This window comes from Plectrocnemia conspersa, unplaced genomic scaffold (assembly GCF_051122295.1).
Source record: "Plectrocnemia conspersa isolate PC_06_02 unplaced genomic scaffold, ASM5112229v1 ptg000009l, whole genome shotgun sequence".
Taxonomy (NCBI): domain Eukaryota; kingdom Metazoa; phylum Arthropoda; class Insecta; order Trichoptera; family Polycentropodidae; genus Plectrocnemia; species Plectrocnemia conspersa.
In genome coordinates this window covers 23590467-23611759 of record NW_028277173.1, presented here as the reverse complement: position 1 = coordinate 23611759, position 21293 = coordinate 23590467, and the positions used below count along the sequence as shown (strand labels likewise).

At 29.0% G+C, this 21293-nt stretch overlaps 1 protein-coding gene and 1 long non-coding RNA gene across 2 annotated transcripts; both read left to right on the top strand.

Moving 5' to 3' along the window:
* The first annotated feature begins 10527 nt into the window (after positions 1-10527).
* Positions 10528-17559, top strand: LOC148232312 (1,5-anhydro-D-fructose reductase). Its single transcript, XM_088191281.1, has 6 exons — positions 10528-10717; positions 15417-15597; positions 16129-16316; positions 16388-16635; positions 16703-16853; positions 16935-17559. Exons 1-6 carry the CDS (start codon positions 10649-10651, stop codon positions 17070-17072), a joined length of 975 nt encoding a protein of 324 aa, XP_088047407.1. The 5' UTR covers positions 10528-10648; the 3' UTR covers positions 17073-17559.
* Positions 17560-18070: 511 nt separating this feature from the next.
* On the top strand, positions 18071-20747 carry LOC148232311 (uncharacterized). The gene is made up of 3 exons (XR_015810787.1): positions 18071-18294; positions 18356-18509; positions 18595-20747. It is a non-coding gene; the product is annotated as an uncharacterized LOC148232311 (long non-coding RNA).
* The last annotated feature ends 546 nt before the right edge of the window (positions 20748-21293 follow it).

The following is a 21293-nucleotide window of genomic DNA, read 5'->3' as shown; positions in this document are numbered from 1 at the left end:
TAATTGTATTCTAAACATAAAACGAATCAAATGACTTTTTCAACAAAAAAACCGTCTAAGTTATATTCCAAATCTATTTCATGGAGGGCAGCGCATTCTTTTGATGGACCTGGACGGGAATACAACGGCCGGTGGTGCCTCGTTCACCGTTAACTCGCATATATTTCCATAACAAACACGTAAACTCTATATTTTTAATAAAAATACCAATACAGTAGCTCAATCTATGTAATTTCCAATCGACACCTTTCCGCCAAATTATTTCGAAATTTATTATTAAAGATTTTTAATTAACGGGTTAAATGATTTTTATTTTATTTCACAGTATTTACTTCTGGTAATCGGATGGTGAAGGGTGGTTATTAAACAGATTGGAGAGAAAAAAGCATTTTCACTTTGATTGTCAGTTTTGGTACAACCATCTTGATGATTTTGCATCCACGAAATATCGGATTGTTTGTGAGAATTGTGATTACAATAATAATATTATTTGTGGCGTGGTGTTTTGATGCAAATCGAGAATCGATTACATTTTTTATTTATTATACTTAAAAATCTTAATCACTAACACATATTTTTGAGTTTCAGTTTTTCATATACTAGTTTTGAAAAAATAAAACTTACTTCTATATAATATTACGAAATAATTCTGACTCATTCCGCGGATAAATTATTATGAATTTTTAACTTTTTTGTCTTTTATATTGAGTTGAATTATTATTATATTGAAAAAAACGCCATTTTATTATAAAATTAAATAAAAATTCTTATCTCGGGTCCCACATTTCTTAGCGCCGGCCCTGCTTATATCAAGGTAACAAATGTTTTCAGATCTTAAACGAAGGTTATTTTTTTATGTTCAGCATTATGGTAAATTACAGCCATATATCTTTATTTACAGATCTGATTCTTTTATCTAAGTAGAAGTAAATAGCTATTAAAATGATGTCGAAATTATTCAATGCAGAATCTCAATTTCTTTTGCCTTATTTATTGCATCTGGAGTGAATTTTTGTACTATTTATATACATATAAATAATGTAATGTATCATAAATAACATAATTTGGTTCATTTTATTATTTTTAATAATAATAAAAACATAGGAAATTTTATTTAATTTATTATTAAGGTAAATCTGGGGAAATAATTATGAAAATCTGATACATTCATTGTTTTTCCCCCTTCCATTTAGGAGTTATGTCGCATTTTGCACTATATCTTGAGAATTATATTATTAAATGAATGTAATATATAACAACTGTATTTAAAAATGTTTTTCGTACAATATTACATATTTTTACTATTTTTTTTTTTTGTAAAATCTATGACTAATTTTGATACATACAAAGTTTAAAAATGTTCCTATGTAAATTTTCATTTTTATGATATTTATCGTTACTCCCCTTATGTCTTTATAATTTAAGATTTATTTGTATTATATTTGCAAAGTAATTTTGTTTCACTCGAAATTGAAACCGATTATTAGCAATTTAGGTTGAACTTTTTCTATAAATATTTCATATATATATTTAACTGTGTATATATTAAAAGTGTCTGTTTGGGTTCATTTGAGATGCAGTGGCTCGTGTTTAATATTACGTCTATATCAGCTGTTCAAAATTTTGTAAATATTTAATATATGTGTGATTTATAATATTATTGAGGCAATAAGTAGATTAGAGTCGGTGGTTGTCTAAAATTTTGAGTTAAACTCCCTGCTCCCCTCGGTGACTGCGTGACATTTCGTACCACAAGTATTTGGCTTTGATGTGAAAAAATCTTTTTAGTTGATAAGTCGTAAATAGAATCTGATCGAAACTGCATTTATATAAATGGCTAAATAAACTGTGTGAATTGGTTCTAAAGGTGTTTTTGGTACATGCTATATACCAGCTCTATTTACTTATCGCTATTTCTTTGTTAGTGGGCGGATTTTTAAATGCTGCTGCTGTGTCTTTTATGTGCACATTTGTCATATATGACGTTATCTTTTAGCGAACGCCTTTTGTTGTTGTCAGTGTTTGTGGTATTATTATTATATTGAACGTATCTTTTGGTTAGGTGTTTTATTTTCGATTACATGCAATTTATAAAAAAATATTATTATATATAAGGTAAAAAGATAACTTTGATTATTTAATAATATATCAAACAATCAATTTATTTGGTACAAATATTGACATCCTTATGTAAAGCAATTAATAAATACATATAATTAACTTTCAAGGAAGTTTATTATTACACGAAATATTTATATAAATTACATCACTCATTGCATCATCTATAATGTTATGTATAACAATGAATATTATATATTTTTAATTTCATACATTATTGTATGCACAATCTTAAAAGCGCATTTCTGGTTGTTGCGTTTGCTTGAAAGGAAATGACAAAAGTGAAGGTCTCCGATTATATCGATGGTTAAACTTAATAGTTGAATGGTTTTTCAGGTCGCCGGTTAGTAGGCGACAAAAATTGCGAGGTTATCATAATAGGTCTGACTTCTGACTACAAAGGAATATGTTTTAGAGCGACAAAAAGAAATCCACACAGCAAGTTCCATGATAGTTTTAATTGGAAATGGATAAACGGAATGCAGAAAAAACGCAACGTTACGTGATAGGAGAGCCAACGAACGACTGAAGGCAATTAGTGTTAACCCCGTTTACGTGATTACTGTATTATTTAATTAATTTCTGAATGTTAAAGCAAAATAATGTACACTGACAACGTGCAACTAATGCTTTATTGGTTTTACATTCGGATAACATTGTCATAATTTAACACCATAAAGGGGTCAATTTTAACCAAAAATATGTATGTATTTTATTATTTTTTGCGGTAATGAAATGTGTAATTCAGTTAAATCCTACACATACAAACTCATCGAGAGAATGAGGTACTTTCAATACTTATATGGTGAGCTACTTAAAGGATTTAAATATATTTTTATTATTAATTCTACTCGTTAATTTCCGATTTATTAAGATTAAGGATGTGTAACGAACCGAGCAGAGCATTTTTTATTTTGTTATTTTAAAGCTAGACAGTTTTTGACAGTTGAAACAATAAAACTAATGAGCTGAAAGTGTTTCAGAATATTTGCACAAATGTGAATTATCTGACTTTACAAAATTGGTGTCGTTGTGGAGAAAAATTAAATAATTTAATTTCCGTAAGTTGGCTATTCAGTGATCGTTTTTTCAATATTTCCATTTTATTAATATTCGTAGTATTTCATTAAATGACAAGAATTCTTCTAGCCAAATTCAAGATGGGGCAAAAATATTTGGAATCCACGTCAAAAGCAATAAAACCGTGCCGTCGCAGTAAAAATGCTGGATTATCTAGCGTTCATATTGAATATCCAAACCGAATTTTGACCAATAGAAGAGCGCAAAAAACAATTATCCCTTCTCTGAAGTCAAAAATCCACGTCAAAAGCAATAAAATCGTGTCGACGCCGTCGCAGTGGGAACGCTCGTTACCGAGCGTTCCCACTGCGACGGCGCCGACACGATTTTATTGCTTTTGACGTAGATTTTTGACTTCTGAGAAGTGATAATTGTTTTTGCGCCCTCCTATTGACCAAAATTCGGTTTAAATATACTTTGATCAGCCTTATTATATCAAAACTCCATAGTAATATAGGTAAGGATAGCTAACATATTTAAAAAAAATAGTGTACTATCCAAATGCAGACATACTATAATCTATAAAGCAATATGCGAGATGCGATATCTGTATTTCTTCTTCTGTTTGTTTATCCCTGAGAGATAAGTTGCCTTAGTCTGTATCTAATGACTTGATCTAATGAAAGTTCTATAACTATAATTAGTTTTAGAACCTTTATTAAAATAGGTTTGAGTTAGAACAGCAAATATACGTTTCGCAACTGTTGAATTGAGTTTCATAGACATTTTAGAGCAGCATATAATTTCAGTAGCATCTATCACTTTCACTTTTTCTAGAGTAGGGAGGAGGGGGAACTTGACTAGTCAGTGGTCGTATTTTTTAATATTTCTATTTCATTGAAGTTCATTAAATGACATACATTTTTATGGACAAATTCAAGGGAGAGGCAAATGCCCCCACCTGGCCTCCCCAAATGACGTCCCTAAGCATAACTAATGAAAAAAAACGGTTTAATCAATTATTAATTATATTTTCACTATAAAAATATATGTCTACAGGTGAAAAAGTGTTCCGATATGATTTCACTGAAATGACTTTACGCCTTCGAATAACTTTTTATGCTTTCGAAAAACATTTTTGAATAGAATGTTTATCGGCGGTATATACTATAACCGAAATTCGCAGAATTCGTTCGTTGAACAAAACAAAATGTTGAAAAGGCCCACACTTAATTAACGTTAAATGCTTATCTCAAAACTTTTATGAATCCAACGAGACACAATTTATGTGTCTCTTTTAGGTGTACACCACTATAATAAATTTAAAAATCTGTGAAGTCATTGTGGTATTTTATTTTGAACTACTATTTTTAATTATATCATAATATTATATTATATGTATAGTATCCATTGTCTAATTCTCAGTATGTTGTGATTTCAATAATACAATATCACATATATCATTAAACCTAAATAAATACATATTTTATATTTCCAGTGACTAAATTTGACTTATCTGACTTTTTTCAATTGTCCAATTAAAATAACATTAATCGACCTTGAATAAAACTCAACGACATTCACCATTTCACTGGTAATTTATTTTCAGTTTAAAGTTACATACACAAAGCATATTTTAAATAAATTATAACCAACCTACATTCGCATTGGAGAAAGGAGTAATTGTTAAATCGTTGTTTAATTTACGACTCGAACTGATACAAGTAGTCATTAGGTTTAACATTTGCTTCAAATAAATACCATTTAATAACTGGAAAATACATACAATTCGTATTTCATATATGTGTTTATTCCATACCTTTAAATATGACATTATTATATTTTGAATAAAAATGACACTTAAAAAAATTGTATTTTATTTTTAATGCAATAATTATCATAATAATTAAAATAATTCTAAAATTATTTATAATTATCATATTAAATTCTTAAAAAAATAGTAACTATTTGTTTTCGCTATTTTAAGGTTTAGAATAACAAAACGACGCTTCGCATACAAACCGCAAATGACATACACAACTCCAGCATTTAACCAACATTTTTAGATCTGTGTTTTACATTTTTGTGGTTTACTTTACTATTTGTAATATTATGCATATAATATTTGCCCATTTTTATATTTTTGAAGTATAAAAATCATCACATTTGTTCCAATTAAAATTGTATCTAAAGTTTTATCAAAACTCAATTCTGTAGTAATATTTATGAATTTCAAGAATAAGTTTGGATTATAATAATATGGGATTTTTTTTATGAAAATCTTTAAGGTGATGGACCAGTATGTCTTATCTTTATTATTTTTAAATATTGTATTATCATTTATATATTTTCTAATATACAGTATGTCTGGAATTAGAATCACATCTAATCATATTATAATCGTCAATATATAATTCATATTTTTCAATATCATTTGTATAAGTGTTTCTGTTAATCCTAAAATAGCATATATTCCTTTTCAACGATTAATTCTAATAATCGTTATATCAGTTACATATTGGCGTTTTCCGTGTGAAATTAATTAATTTAGTTGCTATATGTTGTATTGTATTTTGTTATGATAATTTTATGCATATTTTTTATATATGAAACAATTTTAATCCATCGAATTATGTTCAATATTTAAATTTAAATGTCGTAAGGGATTTGCAACGGATACTTTTAGTATTTCTGATTCATGGCGTATACTTTGACTCAATCTGCAAAAAGGTTTTCTCACGGTGGTGTCCCCTTTTGTCTTAGATATTTAAATCCGTTACATGTATATCACATGCCGACTGATTTTGTCATCGGATGTATAATATTTGGATCCTCATGCCTGTCAATGTATCAAAAACCCGTCGATTTAATTGTTGAACCATGTCAAGAAATTTTCAAAAAGCGCCTATGAAAATAATGTATTTACAAAAATAGTTGTTCTAAAACTCGATGAACGTCATATGCTTAAAAATAATAGGCACGAGACTTGAAATCGAAAAACTTGTTCTTAGGCTTACCAAATTATTTGAGGTCTAAAGTAGCCATCTTAAATAATAAATTAACGTATATTATTATAAATGAATCCTAATAGAAAATATACAGAGTAGGACAAAAGTCACTTTATCATTTCTATATTAGATTACTTTTCAGATGTTTTATTTCATTTTAGTTTTTATTTATACTATAAAAATAAATTATTGATATTTGCGGAAAAGTTCAAGCAATTCAGGCAGGCATTTTGAAAATGAAAATCAGGGCTCATTTACAAGATATTTTCATGTATAATAAATAAAAGTAAAATAAATTTACATGCTTTTGTAAAATATATAAATAATAATATTAGTATAAATAGTTAATTGACTTTTAGTATGTATATATTTCATACATTTATTTGCGGTTAATTGTGGTTAAACCCCTCAATATTGAATATATTTTCCAAGGATTGTTACTATACCAAGGTACGTTGTATGAGACACGTAGATAGTTTAATGACAGAAAAAACTTAGCGACAAATCGTTTTAATACCTGTCGGTCGGTCTTCGAATTATTAACCCCACAACCGGTACTACCACAAACCACAATTCGTGGTAACGGTAAAATTACAATAACTATAAACAACATGGGTACTTCAATCGTTTTTGAAGAATGTTTTGATGCACGAGTATTTGTTGTTTCAATTATTTTATTGTTGACGCTCAAAAAAGTGTATGAAACAAAACGAAACTGAGCTATTGCAATTTCCTGATCGTGCCTAAGGTCGCGTGCACAGTAAAAGCGTGGAAAACATTCAAATTCACTTTTTTAGAATGACCACACCAACGTTACGTTGGATAATTTGCTAAATCGTTGGTTAACCAGGGAGTTTCAAATGTATTATATTATATATTCATTATATACGTAGTGAATTTTTATTATTTTATTTATAATATATCATTAGTTGTCTTTTTGTTTGCCAAAGAAGCAGTCAACGATATGATTTTTTTTAAAGAACGTCTGTTGTGAATTTCGAGGTCAAAGTTTTTTAGAAATAGTATTATGTAGGTAGGTACTTATATACAAACTTAAGTTATACTACAATATAATATAGATTTATTAACAGACTTTCCAAACACATTATTCTCAATCCTTTGTATTTGATATATAATACAAATATTTTCAGAATCCAAGTAGACTACGCAATCTTGGCAGGCTTCATTATTCAGCAGGGATGTCATTTCAGCTTTTTCCAGGGAAGGGCAATAATTAGACAGTTAGTGGTCATTTTTTAAATATTTCTATTTCATTAAGATTCATAGTATTTCATTAAATGACACGAATTTTTCTGGCCGAATTTATAATCCACGTCAAAAGCAATAAAATCGTGCCGTCGCAGTTGCAGTGGAAACGCTCGGTTACTAGCTTTTATATAAAGACTTACAGTACTAATATTACGACTTACAATAAGTGAGAATCGAATGAAGCATGTCTAAACTGAATTTTGAGCAATAGGAGAGCGCAAAAAACAATTATCCCTTCTCAGAAGTCAAAAAATCGGGCCGTCGCCGTCACGATTTTATTGTTTTTGACGTGAATTTTCGACTTCTGAGAAGTGATAATTGTTTTTACGCCCTCCTATTGACCAAAATTCGATTTTAATTTACTTTGATCAGACCTCCTATATCAAAAGTCCATAGTAATATCAGTAAGGATACCTATCTTATTTTTAAAACATTGTGTAATATCAAAAAACAGACAAACTATGGAGCAATATGCGAGATGCGATCTGTATTTCTTCGTCCGCTTATTTCCTTCTGAGAGTTGAGTTGGCTTAATTTGTATTTTGGACTTGATCTAATAAAAGTTATAAAACTATAAGTTGTCTTAGAACTTACATTGGATAGTAAAATAAGTTGGGTTTGCTTAATTCGTGTAGGTTAGGTTTGGGTTTGAACAGCAAATGTATGTTTTGCAACTGTAAAATTGATTTTTATAGACATCTTAAAGCAGCATATAATTTTACTAGTGGCTATCAGTTTAGTTATATTTTCGCTAGTAGAAATATATATCTTCTGGTGAAAACGTATTTGGACTTAACTAGTGGAAATATGGCTTATATGAAAAATACACATTTACTGTAAATAAATAATGATAAGTATGTAAATGTTTATATTACTACACATGAAAAGCTGAAATCATATATTATATATTAACACCTGCCAGATAAATTATATTTTCACTAGTAAATCTACCAGTGATAATGTATTCCAATATGATTTACTAAAATTACATATTTTACAAAATATTTTCAGGATAAATTCGAGACTGTTTTTTTTTATATTTTCTTTGAGGAATATCCTGAGACTTTCTGATTTAGAATCAGAGAAATAATTTTAGGTTTTTAATGGGGGGGGGGGGGTTTAAAATTTGAAATATTGATGGAAGTATTTATGCTTAAAACTCCTCCGCCTGAACTGTAAGAGAATTCCGCCGGGACACTTTCAGTTCATCAGCATATAATAAATGTTAATAAAGAGGACCCAGATTGGATCCCTGTGATCCACCACAATGAACGAAATAATCATCATAGCGACGATTGCCATAGTTCACATATTGATGGCGGCGACTCAAGTTACTCAAATAAAAACTAACAAAACCATTTGAAAAACCGAAGTTCCTTAACTCTCGAAGATTATATAATTCTAACAACGAACTTGACTAATATATTTAAACCTATTAATTGGTTTATTTCTAGAATCTAATCGACTAATCTGAATAAATCACAATATCAATCGCTCAATTAGACAACAATTTAATTAGCAGATGAATGCTTTTCTCATAGTCCTTTTTACGAATCACACAAACCATCTAAATGAGCTGATAAATCTTCTTTGTTGTTCAAATGCGTTTCAATATAAAAATTTACCAAATAAAATTATTATATTTGTTTGCTAAATCCAAGTTTGTGATTTATTTATTTAAAGCTTAAACACATAATAATCTCAATGCCATTGAAAATTTGTTAAGTTCAGTTTTTTAAGACATAAGTTTTTATCTATTGTATCTACACGGGACAATATATTGTCTCATTAAATTGCCATAAGCTTATTTATTATCTTTGATGCAGAAACCGTACCATTTTGGATTGATATATCGCTATCGATTAATTATTTCAGTTGTGTAATTTATTTTATAGGATATCAATTTTTTTTTTAATGCGGAAGTAATAATTTTCTTCGAGTTTTCCGCAATTAGTCATTAGTGACAAATTTTTCAGTCACATCTAATTAACTATATATTTATATAGCATACATATTAGATTTAACATAAAATAAAACATTACTAATTATATACATAAACAAGTAGGTATATTTTTTAGAATATAAAAGTAGTGTAACAGTTTATAATATAATAATATGCAGAAACACTTAAGTTCATATAATATACTATTTATTATGTTTTAGATTATTAAATCAAGAATCTTCGTGACTAAAGTCGGAATAATAAAATCGATCCATTACGGTATGTGTAGTGCTTTAGCATGACTTTAGACACAAAGCTGCGATCGAGCGAACATGTGAAAAATAGTACTATTGTAAAATTCAGAAACATTAATGCATTACAAAATGAGGCGTTTAGTACGTTTAGTCACTTCTAAATTATTTCATAATAATATGATATTTATCAAAACTCGTAACGACAATTTTTAGATTTCGTGCACTATTTGTTTTCAAGGAGCACGCCATGGCGAACTTGAGGCAACTAATGCACACTTGGAGCGTTGCACTCATGCACAAGTTCGGGAAACACAAATACATACAAAATTTAATATTGATGTCGAAGTTTGCGCTAAAAATTAATAAAGTGGTGCAAATATTATTATGACTATTGATGAATATGCTTTGTCTAAAATCTAAATGAATGATTTATGGATGGTAAAAACGTTTCAAGAGAATAGAGGAATTGTCAAAGACGATAAGAGGGATGGGAGTTTTGACACATTAACCACTGATTAAAATGTGAAAGAAAAAAAGATATTGTGCTTATCAATCGCCGAATAATTATTAAAGAGATTGTGTATGTAGTTAGCATCATATTATGTATCAATAATAGTTGAAAGAAAACCCTATTATAAAATACGATTTTTAACTTGTAACTTTGTATTGGGGTCATTCATGTCCTACCTGAATTGAATTAAGCGTTCAACGCTTTATGAATAATGTCCACCATTAGTAAGTGAATCTAGTAATTGAAGGACTCAAAGAAATGATAATGTATGTATGTTTTTAACAGAACATGACATTAGTGACAAATACGACTCAAAATTAGATCATTTGGTGTTTCCCGTGTACGTGTCTGTGGACGGGTTATAAACCTCTGTCAAGCAGCAGCCAACTTTTGCCGGCATTCCACTAGAACCGGTACAATTCTGCCCAACGTGTCTCAGTTCGTAGCTGGCAGTGGTTCAGAGTGGCTGTTCGTTCCCTATATTGTTGATTTTTGATAATAGTAGTCAGCATATTTTGGTTGAATCATGTCAAAGTTGAATATTACTCTACCGACCGGAGCGGAGATGCCCGCTTTGGGTTTCGGCACTTGGCAAGTGAGTATTGATAAAAAAAAATCAGTCGTCCAAATTGATGGTGATTAGACTGATTCGAATATCTTTTGTGAATACTCATATTCTGCGTTAGAACTATCTGAAAATATAGATTTTATGTGGAGTGGAGAAATGGGACATTTTAGAATTCTTATTTAATTTTGATTTTTTTTTAATGCATCTTAAATAACTGTTCATCTACTTTGATGGCTTTTTAAATGTATTGTGTAAATACGACACGATTGTACATATTTTAAATTAGAAATAAAATTAACAATATTGTAAGCTTGAAGTATTTTTTATAACGTTATGTGGTTTGTGGTTTTCTTTCTATGGATTGTATTTTTGATATTAAAAGTATGTCATAAAATAAATATGAGTCACTCATATGTATATTGTTATGTTTTTGTATATGTAAAGTGTGTATATATATATATATAAGTATTTTAATGTCATAAATATTTAAATTTTGTTAATGATTGAGATAGACATACAAAAACATATCATGTATTTATATTAGTAATACGAAGGCTTTGTTCTTAATTCCCGGGAATTCTCGGGAATCGAGACTTTTGTTTGCTTATCGATAAATCATAGCGATTTTTAAAATTAATATTTAAATGTACATATGTGTTTAAAAAGCATAAATATTTATATTAAAAAAATATAATAGACATTTTTGTAATATATTGTATATGTTACATAATTATATATATAAAACAGCAATTGTAAATTTACATTATAAAAATTAGAATACATATTTTTTTTGTTTGCAAAATATCCAATACAGGACGAATCAGATAGTATATTTCCCATTTTCGTAATGAATAATCCTGCCGTAAAAAATACTCGCTCGCTTTCCGTTGATGTTGGCTTAATTATGAGCAAATTTATAAAATTGTCATCAATATTCTCTTTATTTATTATTTCAATAGCTGAACTATGTATATGAGTAAAATGTGTTTTTAATAAATTTTACCCATTATACAAATATGTATATTTTTTTGGTAACTGTAATAAACCAATTGGCTGCTTATTGATTTATTTTTAAATTTTTGATCTAGTGATAAAGTTGTATTAATTACAGTCTTTTGAAAGGACGGCACAAAAGCCAAGAATTCCCAGTTTATCCCTAATATACAAGTACGCTCCAAATATAGTTATTAATCTATTTTATTAGATATTTTTATTGAAATGACTGAAATCTCTGTAGTTTTTTTTTAAATGTTTTTTTTTATAATTTATATTTTTCTTTTACATTATATTTTATATAAAACAAATACATATTTGATTATCCATTCATAAAAAAATATGTTTTAAATGATGATCTCTATAGCATGCAAAATGTGTGGCTCTTTAAAATATCATTACAAAGATAAATCTGGAGTTATGGGAGCAAGGAAATCGGGTGGCCAATAAAAATCAGAATATCTGGAAAAACTATTTTTTTTCAAAGATTTGTAAAGAACTCTAAAAATTATTACTCATCTCTAGATTTATGCGGTAGATACGTTCCTGGAAATATCACGTAAATCGAAGCATAGAACGAAATATAATATAATAATAATACAATCGAATAGTATTCACGCGTATTTTTAATGCTTCTTTATTACTTATAAAGTAAATGAGCAATATCTTCAGCGACACGCGTGCATGGTAAAAAGCAACTCAGGAAACACTGCAAGGGCAGTGGAAGATGTTCCGAGTGTAGGTCAAGTGCAGGAAGTAGTAATAAGCCATTATTCACCTATGCGCTACAAATATGTTTGATTTAGAGTATTTAAAAATATGTTTTTGATAAAAGTATAATATTTAAACTATAAAATCACTTTTGTCCACTCTGGAGTATCTGAAAGAAATTCAAACTTTTCATGCTGGACGTCTGATATATAAAGATATATGGAAAATATAATGTAAGAACTCATGCATGTGAAGCGGAAAGTGCCCATTGACATGCTATATTTTGTACTACTTTAATTATTCCCAATATTTTTTAAATTTAAATTTAAAAAATATATAATCAAGTACATCAGTAAAACATATGTGTTTAATGTTACTTATATTTAAATTAAAGTACAAAAAGTCCTGACCTCATGAGTTACTTGGTATGATTTAGAAATTCATGAATAAATTATTGTTATAATTATGTTTTATATTTAATATTTTCGCGCTCGCACAATATTTTAATTAAAATAAAAATTTTCTGCTCACAGATTTTATTATATATTTGTTTAGTAACATTAAAGCTTAATTCGATTATATTATATAATTAATAATGTTTTTTGCATTAAAAATGTCGGATAAACTATTTTGTGCGACGACAAAAAAGTGCTACCAAAGTAGAATAATACCACCAGATGATGCTAAAGATATTTATATCGAAACATCGCGAGCCTGAAAAAACACAGAATTATTTTTAAATTTAAATCTACGCTCATCCAATTTTATATACTATTATTAATGTTACAATTTCGTATATTACCGCTTTTAAATGTTATGTCTGATTCATTTTTTTCATTTAGTATTCAAATCACTAAATTTATAACAATAAATTCTGAACTTTTCTGGAAAAACTTCTCAAGTCAAAAATGTTAAGGAAAGGACAATAGGAATATATTGTTTGAGAAGCAGAAAATATCTATTAAGGCAACGAAAAGCTAACTTAACTGACAATAAATTTAACATATATTGTATTTTTATAACTAAAAGTTAAATTAATTAAAATTAAGTTTTATTAAAAGTCACATATTTCTAAGAAACCACGTTATATCATAGTTATAATGTGCGCCGGTTTAGGAACGCGATGACTCAACGTGTGTCGTCTGTGTATTTTTAATTGTTATTTACTTTGAACTCGATTCCCACCACATAATCGAATTTAATTTACAATAAAGATATCTGATTCTCAAACTTTTTAATCAGAGTATCGTTACAATATCTAACACGGATATATTTATATATATATCACAGTATCGAGGTTTAAATATACAAAGGTTCATAAATAACAACATTGCTTTCGTGATCATGGAGCATTAAATATTTGTTGTAAAAATTAGTCGTGATTTCAAAACCAGTATTGCACATTCGCTTTAATAAATAATATATACATAAGATAATAGAATGTAATGTCCGGTGGTTGGTATAGTGCCACGTTTTATTGTGATTTATAAATCTTTATGTAAGCGATGTAATTAAGCTGTTATGAAACTATGAAAAAATGCTTTGGGTATTTTTTTTATATTTAACATAAATTATAAAACGGCATATTTAATTAAGAGAGTTGCTGGCACGTATAGCCTAGATATTACAATATTATTATATAATAGCATTCTCTACTTAACTTTCGGTTCTAAGGGGTTAAATGTATTAGCATAAACTGAAACAAAAACTCAACTTTCACAGACTAGATAATACATGTTTTATATTTATTTTATGATGTTTAATAAGTTTGATACATTAATTTACTATTAACATAAACTTAACTATAAACCAGAAAATATGTTAGCATGAATTTAGAACAGCAAAACCTCTCGTATGGTGAGCTCTAACGTTTAATTTAGGTCATGCATAGTGACATCTATCGATTATAAGCTGAAATAATAGTTTATCGTTAATAAAATAGATATTACTTATTTACATACAGTATGGTGTCTCACTAGTTGTTGATTGTGTTGACACAATTGTAACGCATTGCTATAATGCTTGTCATATTATATTTTTTAAATTAAATAAATAAACAAGTCATCTCATAACCGCCATAAAAAGTAGATACAATTTGTCTTTCATTACTCAAATCATACCCATCAACATAAATCTTTTTATCAAAGAGAATAGTAAATTTATATTTAAAAAACCCTGCTTTTTAGATGTTATTTACATATACTCCGAGTATCTGTTAGCTTCGTTCTTATTTGAAAATTGAGTTTATAAACATGGTTTTTAGGAAATAATTTGGCTTTGTTCTTATTTCATCATTAGGAATATCTTGTAGATATTAAATAAATAAATATGCCCTATAAAAACTTGACCTTCCAAAGTTGATGAGATGTGGTCTTGTCTAATTTTGATGGATAAATTGAATGACCAAGCAAAATAATATGGTTAAAATGTTATATAATTCAGCTCATAAAAAATAATAAAAAAGCACAACATTAATAATTCCAAGAAGATTTAAGGAAGGAAAAAATCGATTTTTTTTACATATTTTGATTGCTTTGGGTTTTTTAAACGAGTTTATACGGTGAATCAATAAATTCTTGGTCTAGCTTTAAAAAATACACCTTGAAAGTTATACTTGTTACTCGTTGATTAGCACAAAAGGGGATTTTTTACACTGTGGTTCACCAGCATATCCTTTATTGTCAAAAAATGATAAATCAACTAACGTACAATATCTACATTTTCCCATAAATCTGTGACGATTGTTATGCAAGTGATTGATGGGAACAGCACGAACGTTTATTCTCTTAGCCGGCACTCGAAGCATGAAAATTTCTAATTGAAGCGATTAAGATATGACCCTGAAGGGAATTCTCGTTTCTATACTTAACCAACGTTTTTTACTATCGTGGATTTCTAATCGGACAATAATTTTCAAACGAAACTGTGGCAAGGCTTAACATATTTAAATATAATATATGAGCCAGTGGAAAAAATCAATATCTTTAACAAGTTTATTAAAATAAATTATTTTTAATTATAGGCTACAGATGAAGAACTAGAAGTTGCTTTGAATCAAGCTTTGGAAGCTGGATATCGACACATCGATACGGCTCTCGTGTACGAGAATGAAGAGGTCATCGGTAAAGTCTTGAAGGAATGGATGGACGCTGGAAAACTGAAAAGAGAGGATCTCTTCATCGTGACAAAACTTCCACCGAGTGGTAAAATTTTACATTTTTTATAAAAATATTTGTATTGGTGGTAAGTGCGACTGTTTTTTAAGCAGGGTCCTAAGGAGTAGCTATGCAAAATTTTATTTAGATCGTTCGAAGTGTGTAGGAGTGTATATATAGCATAGAAAAATACATTAAACTGTACTAAAATTTAATTTATTATAATTACACACATAAATTGTAAGACGATTCTTTAGAAACAGTAAATAAATATAACATTTTTCAATGGCAAAGTGATTTTTTAGCTCTGCAACTATAATTTTTATTATACATACACTTACAACACTAATATATACAATTAGAAACAACAAATAAATATAAACAATACATACTTTTGAACTATGTACCTTTTGATTCTTCCTAAATGTATGCAGTTGTAAGTGTGACTATATTTCCTCCTAGTTGTATTAAAAATTTGGTTCAAGAAGGAGAATGTGATTTAATTTAAGACCGAGGCATTCATAGTAACTTAGTATTCAGCAGAAAATAAGAATAATAAAACCACTTTATTGTCTTTAGGTAATCATCCATGCCTCGTAAGGAAGTTCTTCACTCAATCGTTGAAAGCTCTTCAACTCACATACATAGACCTCTACTTGATTCACACGCCGTTTGCTTTCAAATACGTTGAAGGAAATTTGCATCCTACAAATGAAGACGGTGAATTTCTAATTGATGTAAACACAGATCACATAGCAATTTGGAGGGTACGTCTTATTAGATTTACATTATACTATATAATAAAATAACTTGTATTAAAAAAATGATAATATTTTAGGAAATGGAAAAGTTATCCGACGAAGGATTAGCCAAATCCATAGGTCTGTCCAACTTCAACGAGAAGCAAATTAAGCGTTTGTACGATAACGCCAAAGTCAAGCCTGCCAATCTTCAAGTGGAGCTTCATGTGTACTTCCAACAAAGACCACTGGTCGAATTTTGTAAGAAGATGAACATCAAAATTACGGCATATTCGCCACTCGGTTCGAAAGGAATCGGTTCATTTATGAAGAAATTAGGATTCGAGTAAGTATACCATTACATTGTTAATGTTACAATAGAAGTATAATATTAAATTATATTATTTGATTAGACGTGAGCTACCGGATCTCTTGAACAACCCGACAGTTATTGAAGTAGCTCAGAAGTACAAAAAAGCTCCTGGACAAGTTCTCTTACGTCATATATTACAGAGAGGCATTTCGGCTATACCTAAGAGTACTAATGCAGATAGAATGAAACAGGTGTTTAAAGATATAGTACCACAGTCAGTGTATATACGTATTTCCAATATTTAACATTAACATCACTTTTTTTAATTACAGAATATAGATGTATTTGATTTTGATATGTCTCCGGAGGATGTGGCCAAGTTGGATATGTTAGATCAAGGAGAAAACGGACGTGTGTGTAATTTCTCATTCTTCAAAGGACTCGAAAAGCATCCAGAATTTCCGTTTTAATACAAGTCTCATTTTCCTATTATTATGTAGTATATTTCTTTCATCTAAGAATTTGCTTATCACATACGGCTTAGTATTTTATACTATCAGTATAAATGTGCACTAATCTAACAATAAATAAATACAGACATACAGTATTAAAGCAGCTACAAATAATATTATAAATGTTATAATTTTGAAATTATGATTTTGGTGGTGGTCTACCAAAAAAATCTATAATAATGTTGAAACATTCCATTTTTACTAAATATTATTCATATAGTTTTTGTACTTCTGTATGATTAGGTTTCTTTATGTGGAAAGTATTATTTTATTATTAATTTATAAAAACATTTAAATATTATATTACATTTCAAATAGTAATTGTTATATTTTATATATGAAACTAACTAAAATATGAGATTAGAATGTTTTTAGTGTGAGAAAGTGTATAAAAACGTTTATAATGTATTGTATAATTAAAAATAAATATTTTATAATAATTCAATCAATATTTTATTTTATTGTAAGCGAATTTAAATGTATTATATCAATGTAGTATTTATACACAGCTAGACTTTGTATTCAATTGTAATGTTAAAAGGCTTAAAAAACTTATTTCAAAGTGATCTATCGGAATCATATAATAAATTACAGTATCTAAGCCAACTAGATGCTGTTTTGTACGGCATGCTAATAATCTTGTGCTTTTCGTTCATAATTTCGCACTACTAATAGTGTAATGCCTCCACTACACGCTGCGACTGAAGTCGGCCGAGATCGCCGACTTCGAGTAGCGCTCCACACTCTCGGGAACTTCATATGCGCGCGCGCTTCGTCCGGGCGACAAATTTCGACTGCCACCGGCCTAAAGCCGATGCAGCTGATTTGTCCGTCGGACATCCATCTCGGACAAATCCGGCGGACAGATCCGCCCGTGTGTGGCCAGCTGATGCGTGCGCATGTCTCGGCGTCGGTGCTGCCCCCAAGTGTCGATCGAGTGTACTGTCGTTAGTAACGGTCGTTTACGCGTGGACGTCATATACAACGCGTAATAAACAACTACCACGATTGAAAATTTTCCCAGATCTTTTAACTACGTCGAGGTTGACGCTAAAACGTTTCGATATAATATAAAGACGAACGAGGAAGTGGAGCCTGGATAAAAGAAATACAGTGCGTTATCCAGAACAAGTTGGAATTGTAAGAGTATGATATACAACCCCACACGATGTATTTCACAGTAAGTACTCTAATTAAACTAATAATATAGATAACAGTTGTTATATAAATAATTATTGTAGCGTTAGGAAAGTATGTCATCATTCCCAAGGCTGGAAACTTGACCCTTCGAAAAGGAAGCATGGTAAATCAAAATAATTGTTTTGCAAAGCTGAAATGGACGTTCTTGTCAAAAAGGTGACTTGTGACACAATGAGGCGTGATAAATATCTGAAGGTAATTTCAATATGTTTTTTTCCTTTTGATATATAATTTATATTTATACATACATATATGATATGAATTCTGTTTAAATTTTAAGGACGGATATCAAACAATAATACAGTTTATCGGAGACCATAGTCACCCTATAATAAACGCAGACGTTGTCTGTTTGCCTCCATCTGAAGAGATCAAAAATAAGTTTTATGCTTATTTTGATATGGGATTAAAGGTTGGCGAGGCTGAGACATCACAAAGCTCGACTGCTTTTACAATATAATAACTGTTGCATAGAAATGGCAGATGCATTAATTAGCCCAAAATTTTATTTTATATTTTAAAGCATTGGAATAATTTATAATATTTAGTGATTTTTTTACTAAAAATCTATATTTTCATCTGTATATCCATTAAATTGCATTAAATCTGTATATCCATTAAAAGCAATGAAGAAAGTGACGCAGAAGAAAGCGCTACAGAAGAGCCTGTTGACTGGTCGTATATTGACTTCCCCAGGAATAATGAACCTTTTCAAGGTATGACAGGATCGCGAGTACAGCAGTGTGAACAAGTAGAAGACGTGGTGAAGTGTTTTTTGGGAGACGATCTTCTCGGTGTTATATGTGATGAAACTAATAAATATTATTCGCAAAACTATCATAAATATAAAGTTCCACAAAAAAGCTCAAAGTGGCGTGACGTAATAGTGCCAGAACTAAAAAAGTGGTTTGCGTTAGTTATAATAATGGGACTAGTGAGAAAAGCTAGGATAAACGATTATTGGTCTACGAATTTGCTAATTGAAACGCCAATTTTTTCTAAAACAATGAGCCGTTTCCGGTTTAAGCAAATTTTGCAATATTTGCATTTTTCAGATAATTCAGCAATACCTCCCAACGCTGACCGGTTACACAAAGTTCAATGTTTAATTGATTATTTTTCAAAAACTTTTAAAAATAATTTTAATCCGGGACAAAATTTATCTGTAGACGAAGGAATGATACCGTGGCGTGGAAGACTAAATTTTAGAGTATATAACCCTAGTAAAATTACTAAATACGGGATACTCGTGAGAATGGTTTGCGATTCGGTTACTGGCTATATTTTAGGGTTTAAATTATATTCTGGAGCAACCCAAAAAATTGACCAAACCGTGATGGATTTAACGCGGGACTACATCAATAAATGGCACCATCTTTACATGGATAATTTTTATAATAGTGTAGAATTAGCAAAAAAATTACTTTTAAATAAAACAAGAGTTTGCGGAACGATAAGGTTAAATCGAGGCCTACCACTAATTTTAAAACGGGAAAATTTAAGTATAATGGAGAGCAAATTTGCTCGTTGTGGTGAAATTTTGATTCAGTTATATAAAACTACCAAACAAAGAGTGGAAAGGAATTAAATAAACACCAGCTGGTAAAAATATCTTCGGACAAAAAAGTACGAAGAAGGTGCCACGTATGTTATAAAAATAAAATAACAAAACGAACATATTTTTGGTGCAAGAATTGTAAAGTACCGCTCCACGTAGGTGACTGTTTCGTTAAATATCATACGAAAAAGAAATATTAAATTCGTATAGTTTGTTTTTATAAATTGTATTATATATATATTTTTTTTTAATTTTTATGTTTTTGAAAAATAATCTTTTGAACTTTAAATAAACGGTCAGCGTTTTTAGGCATGTTTTCTTTATCGGAAAAATTGAGAAAACAACATATTCGTCAGAATCGGTTTCGAGTCATTGTATTTGAATTTGTGTTTAAATCAATTAAAAAAAATTATTTTAAATACTGGTGTTTCAAATATTTTTGTAATTTGAGCGTAATTTTTTTTGTAATTATAGCGTAAGTTTTTTTGTACTTTTTTTATTATGTATGTATGTAATTTTTTTTGTAATTATAGCGTAAGTTTTTTTGTACTTTTTTTATTATGTATGTATATGTATATTTGTATGTTTCGTTTTATAAATAAATTTATAAAGCTTTTATATCTGTCTATTTTTATTTAAACATATGTAAGTGAATATTCCACTTTGTATTTAAAACACTTATTAGTTGCATTTGCGTCAAATCGTCATTTTCAATTTTATATAGTTGGTGACCCCTGCCAATTTCACATAACAGGTGGTCCCTTTGATTTATTATCATTTTGCTTCTACACTTTCATTCAACAAGAACAAAATCATAAATAATATCTAATGGAGAGCCCCCTTTGTAATATGATACACGACAGTAAAATCTAGAATAGCTTGCCTTCATCTCGCCTTACAGTCGTCGGTAATAAAAGCTGGAGACGACCTCAAAACATATGTTTGTATTATGTGCCAGTTTATTATTGTTTCAAGTGAAATTATGACCATAAATCTCGAAATTTATTTAAAAAAAAACATTTTTCATAAAAAAAAATCATTTCCTGAACGTTCAAGGTTGACAACAGCTGACCAATATATAATTCACGTTTATTTGTTCATTTTACGCACAATGCAAAAAAATCTTTATTATAGAACGATTACTTCAAAAGTTAATATGTATCAATTCATTCGTTATAAATTTATTCAATCGATTGGGTTTTTTACATATTAGTATGTGTATTTTGAAAATATATTAATTAATTAAATTATATAAAAATGTACTGGTGTGTTGTTTACTGTCATAAATTAAACCTAACTGTTATAAATTATAATCCTATTATTATGCCATTAAGTAATTTAGCATTTTGCATAAATTTAAACCAAAGGAAAATAAGTTAGCGTCAAGAGAATAATTAAATTTATTATTTAATTATTATAAT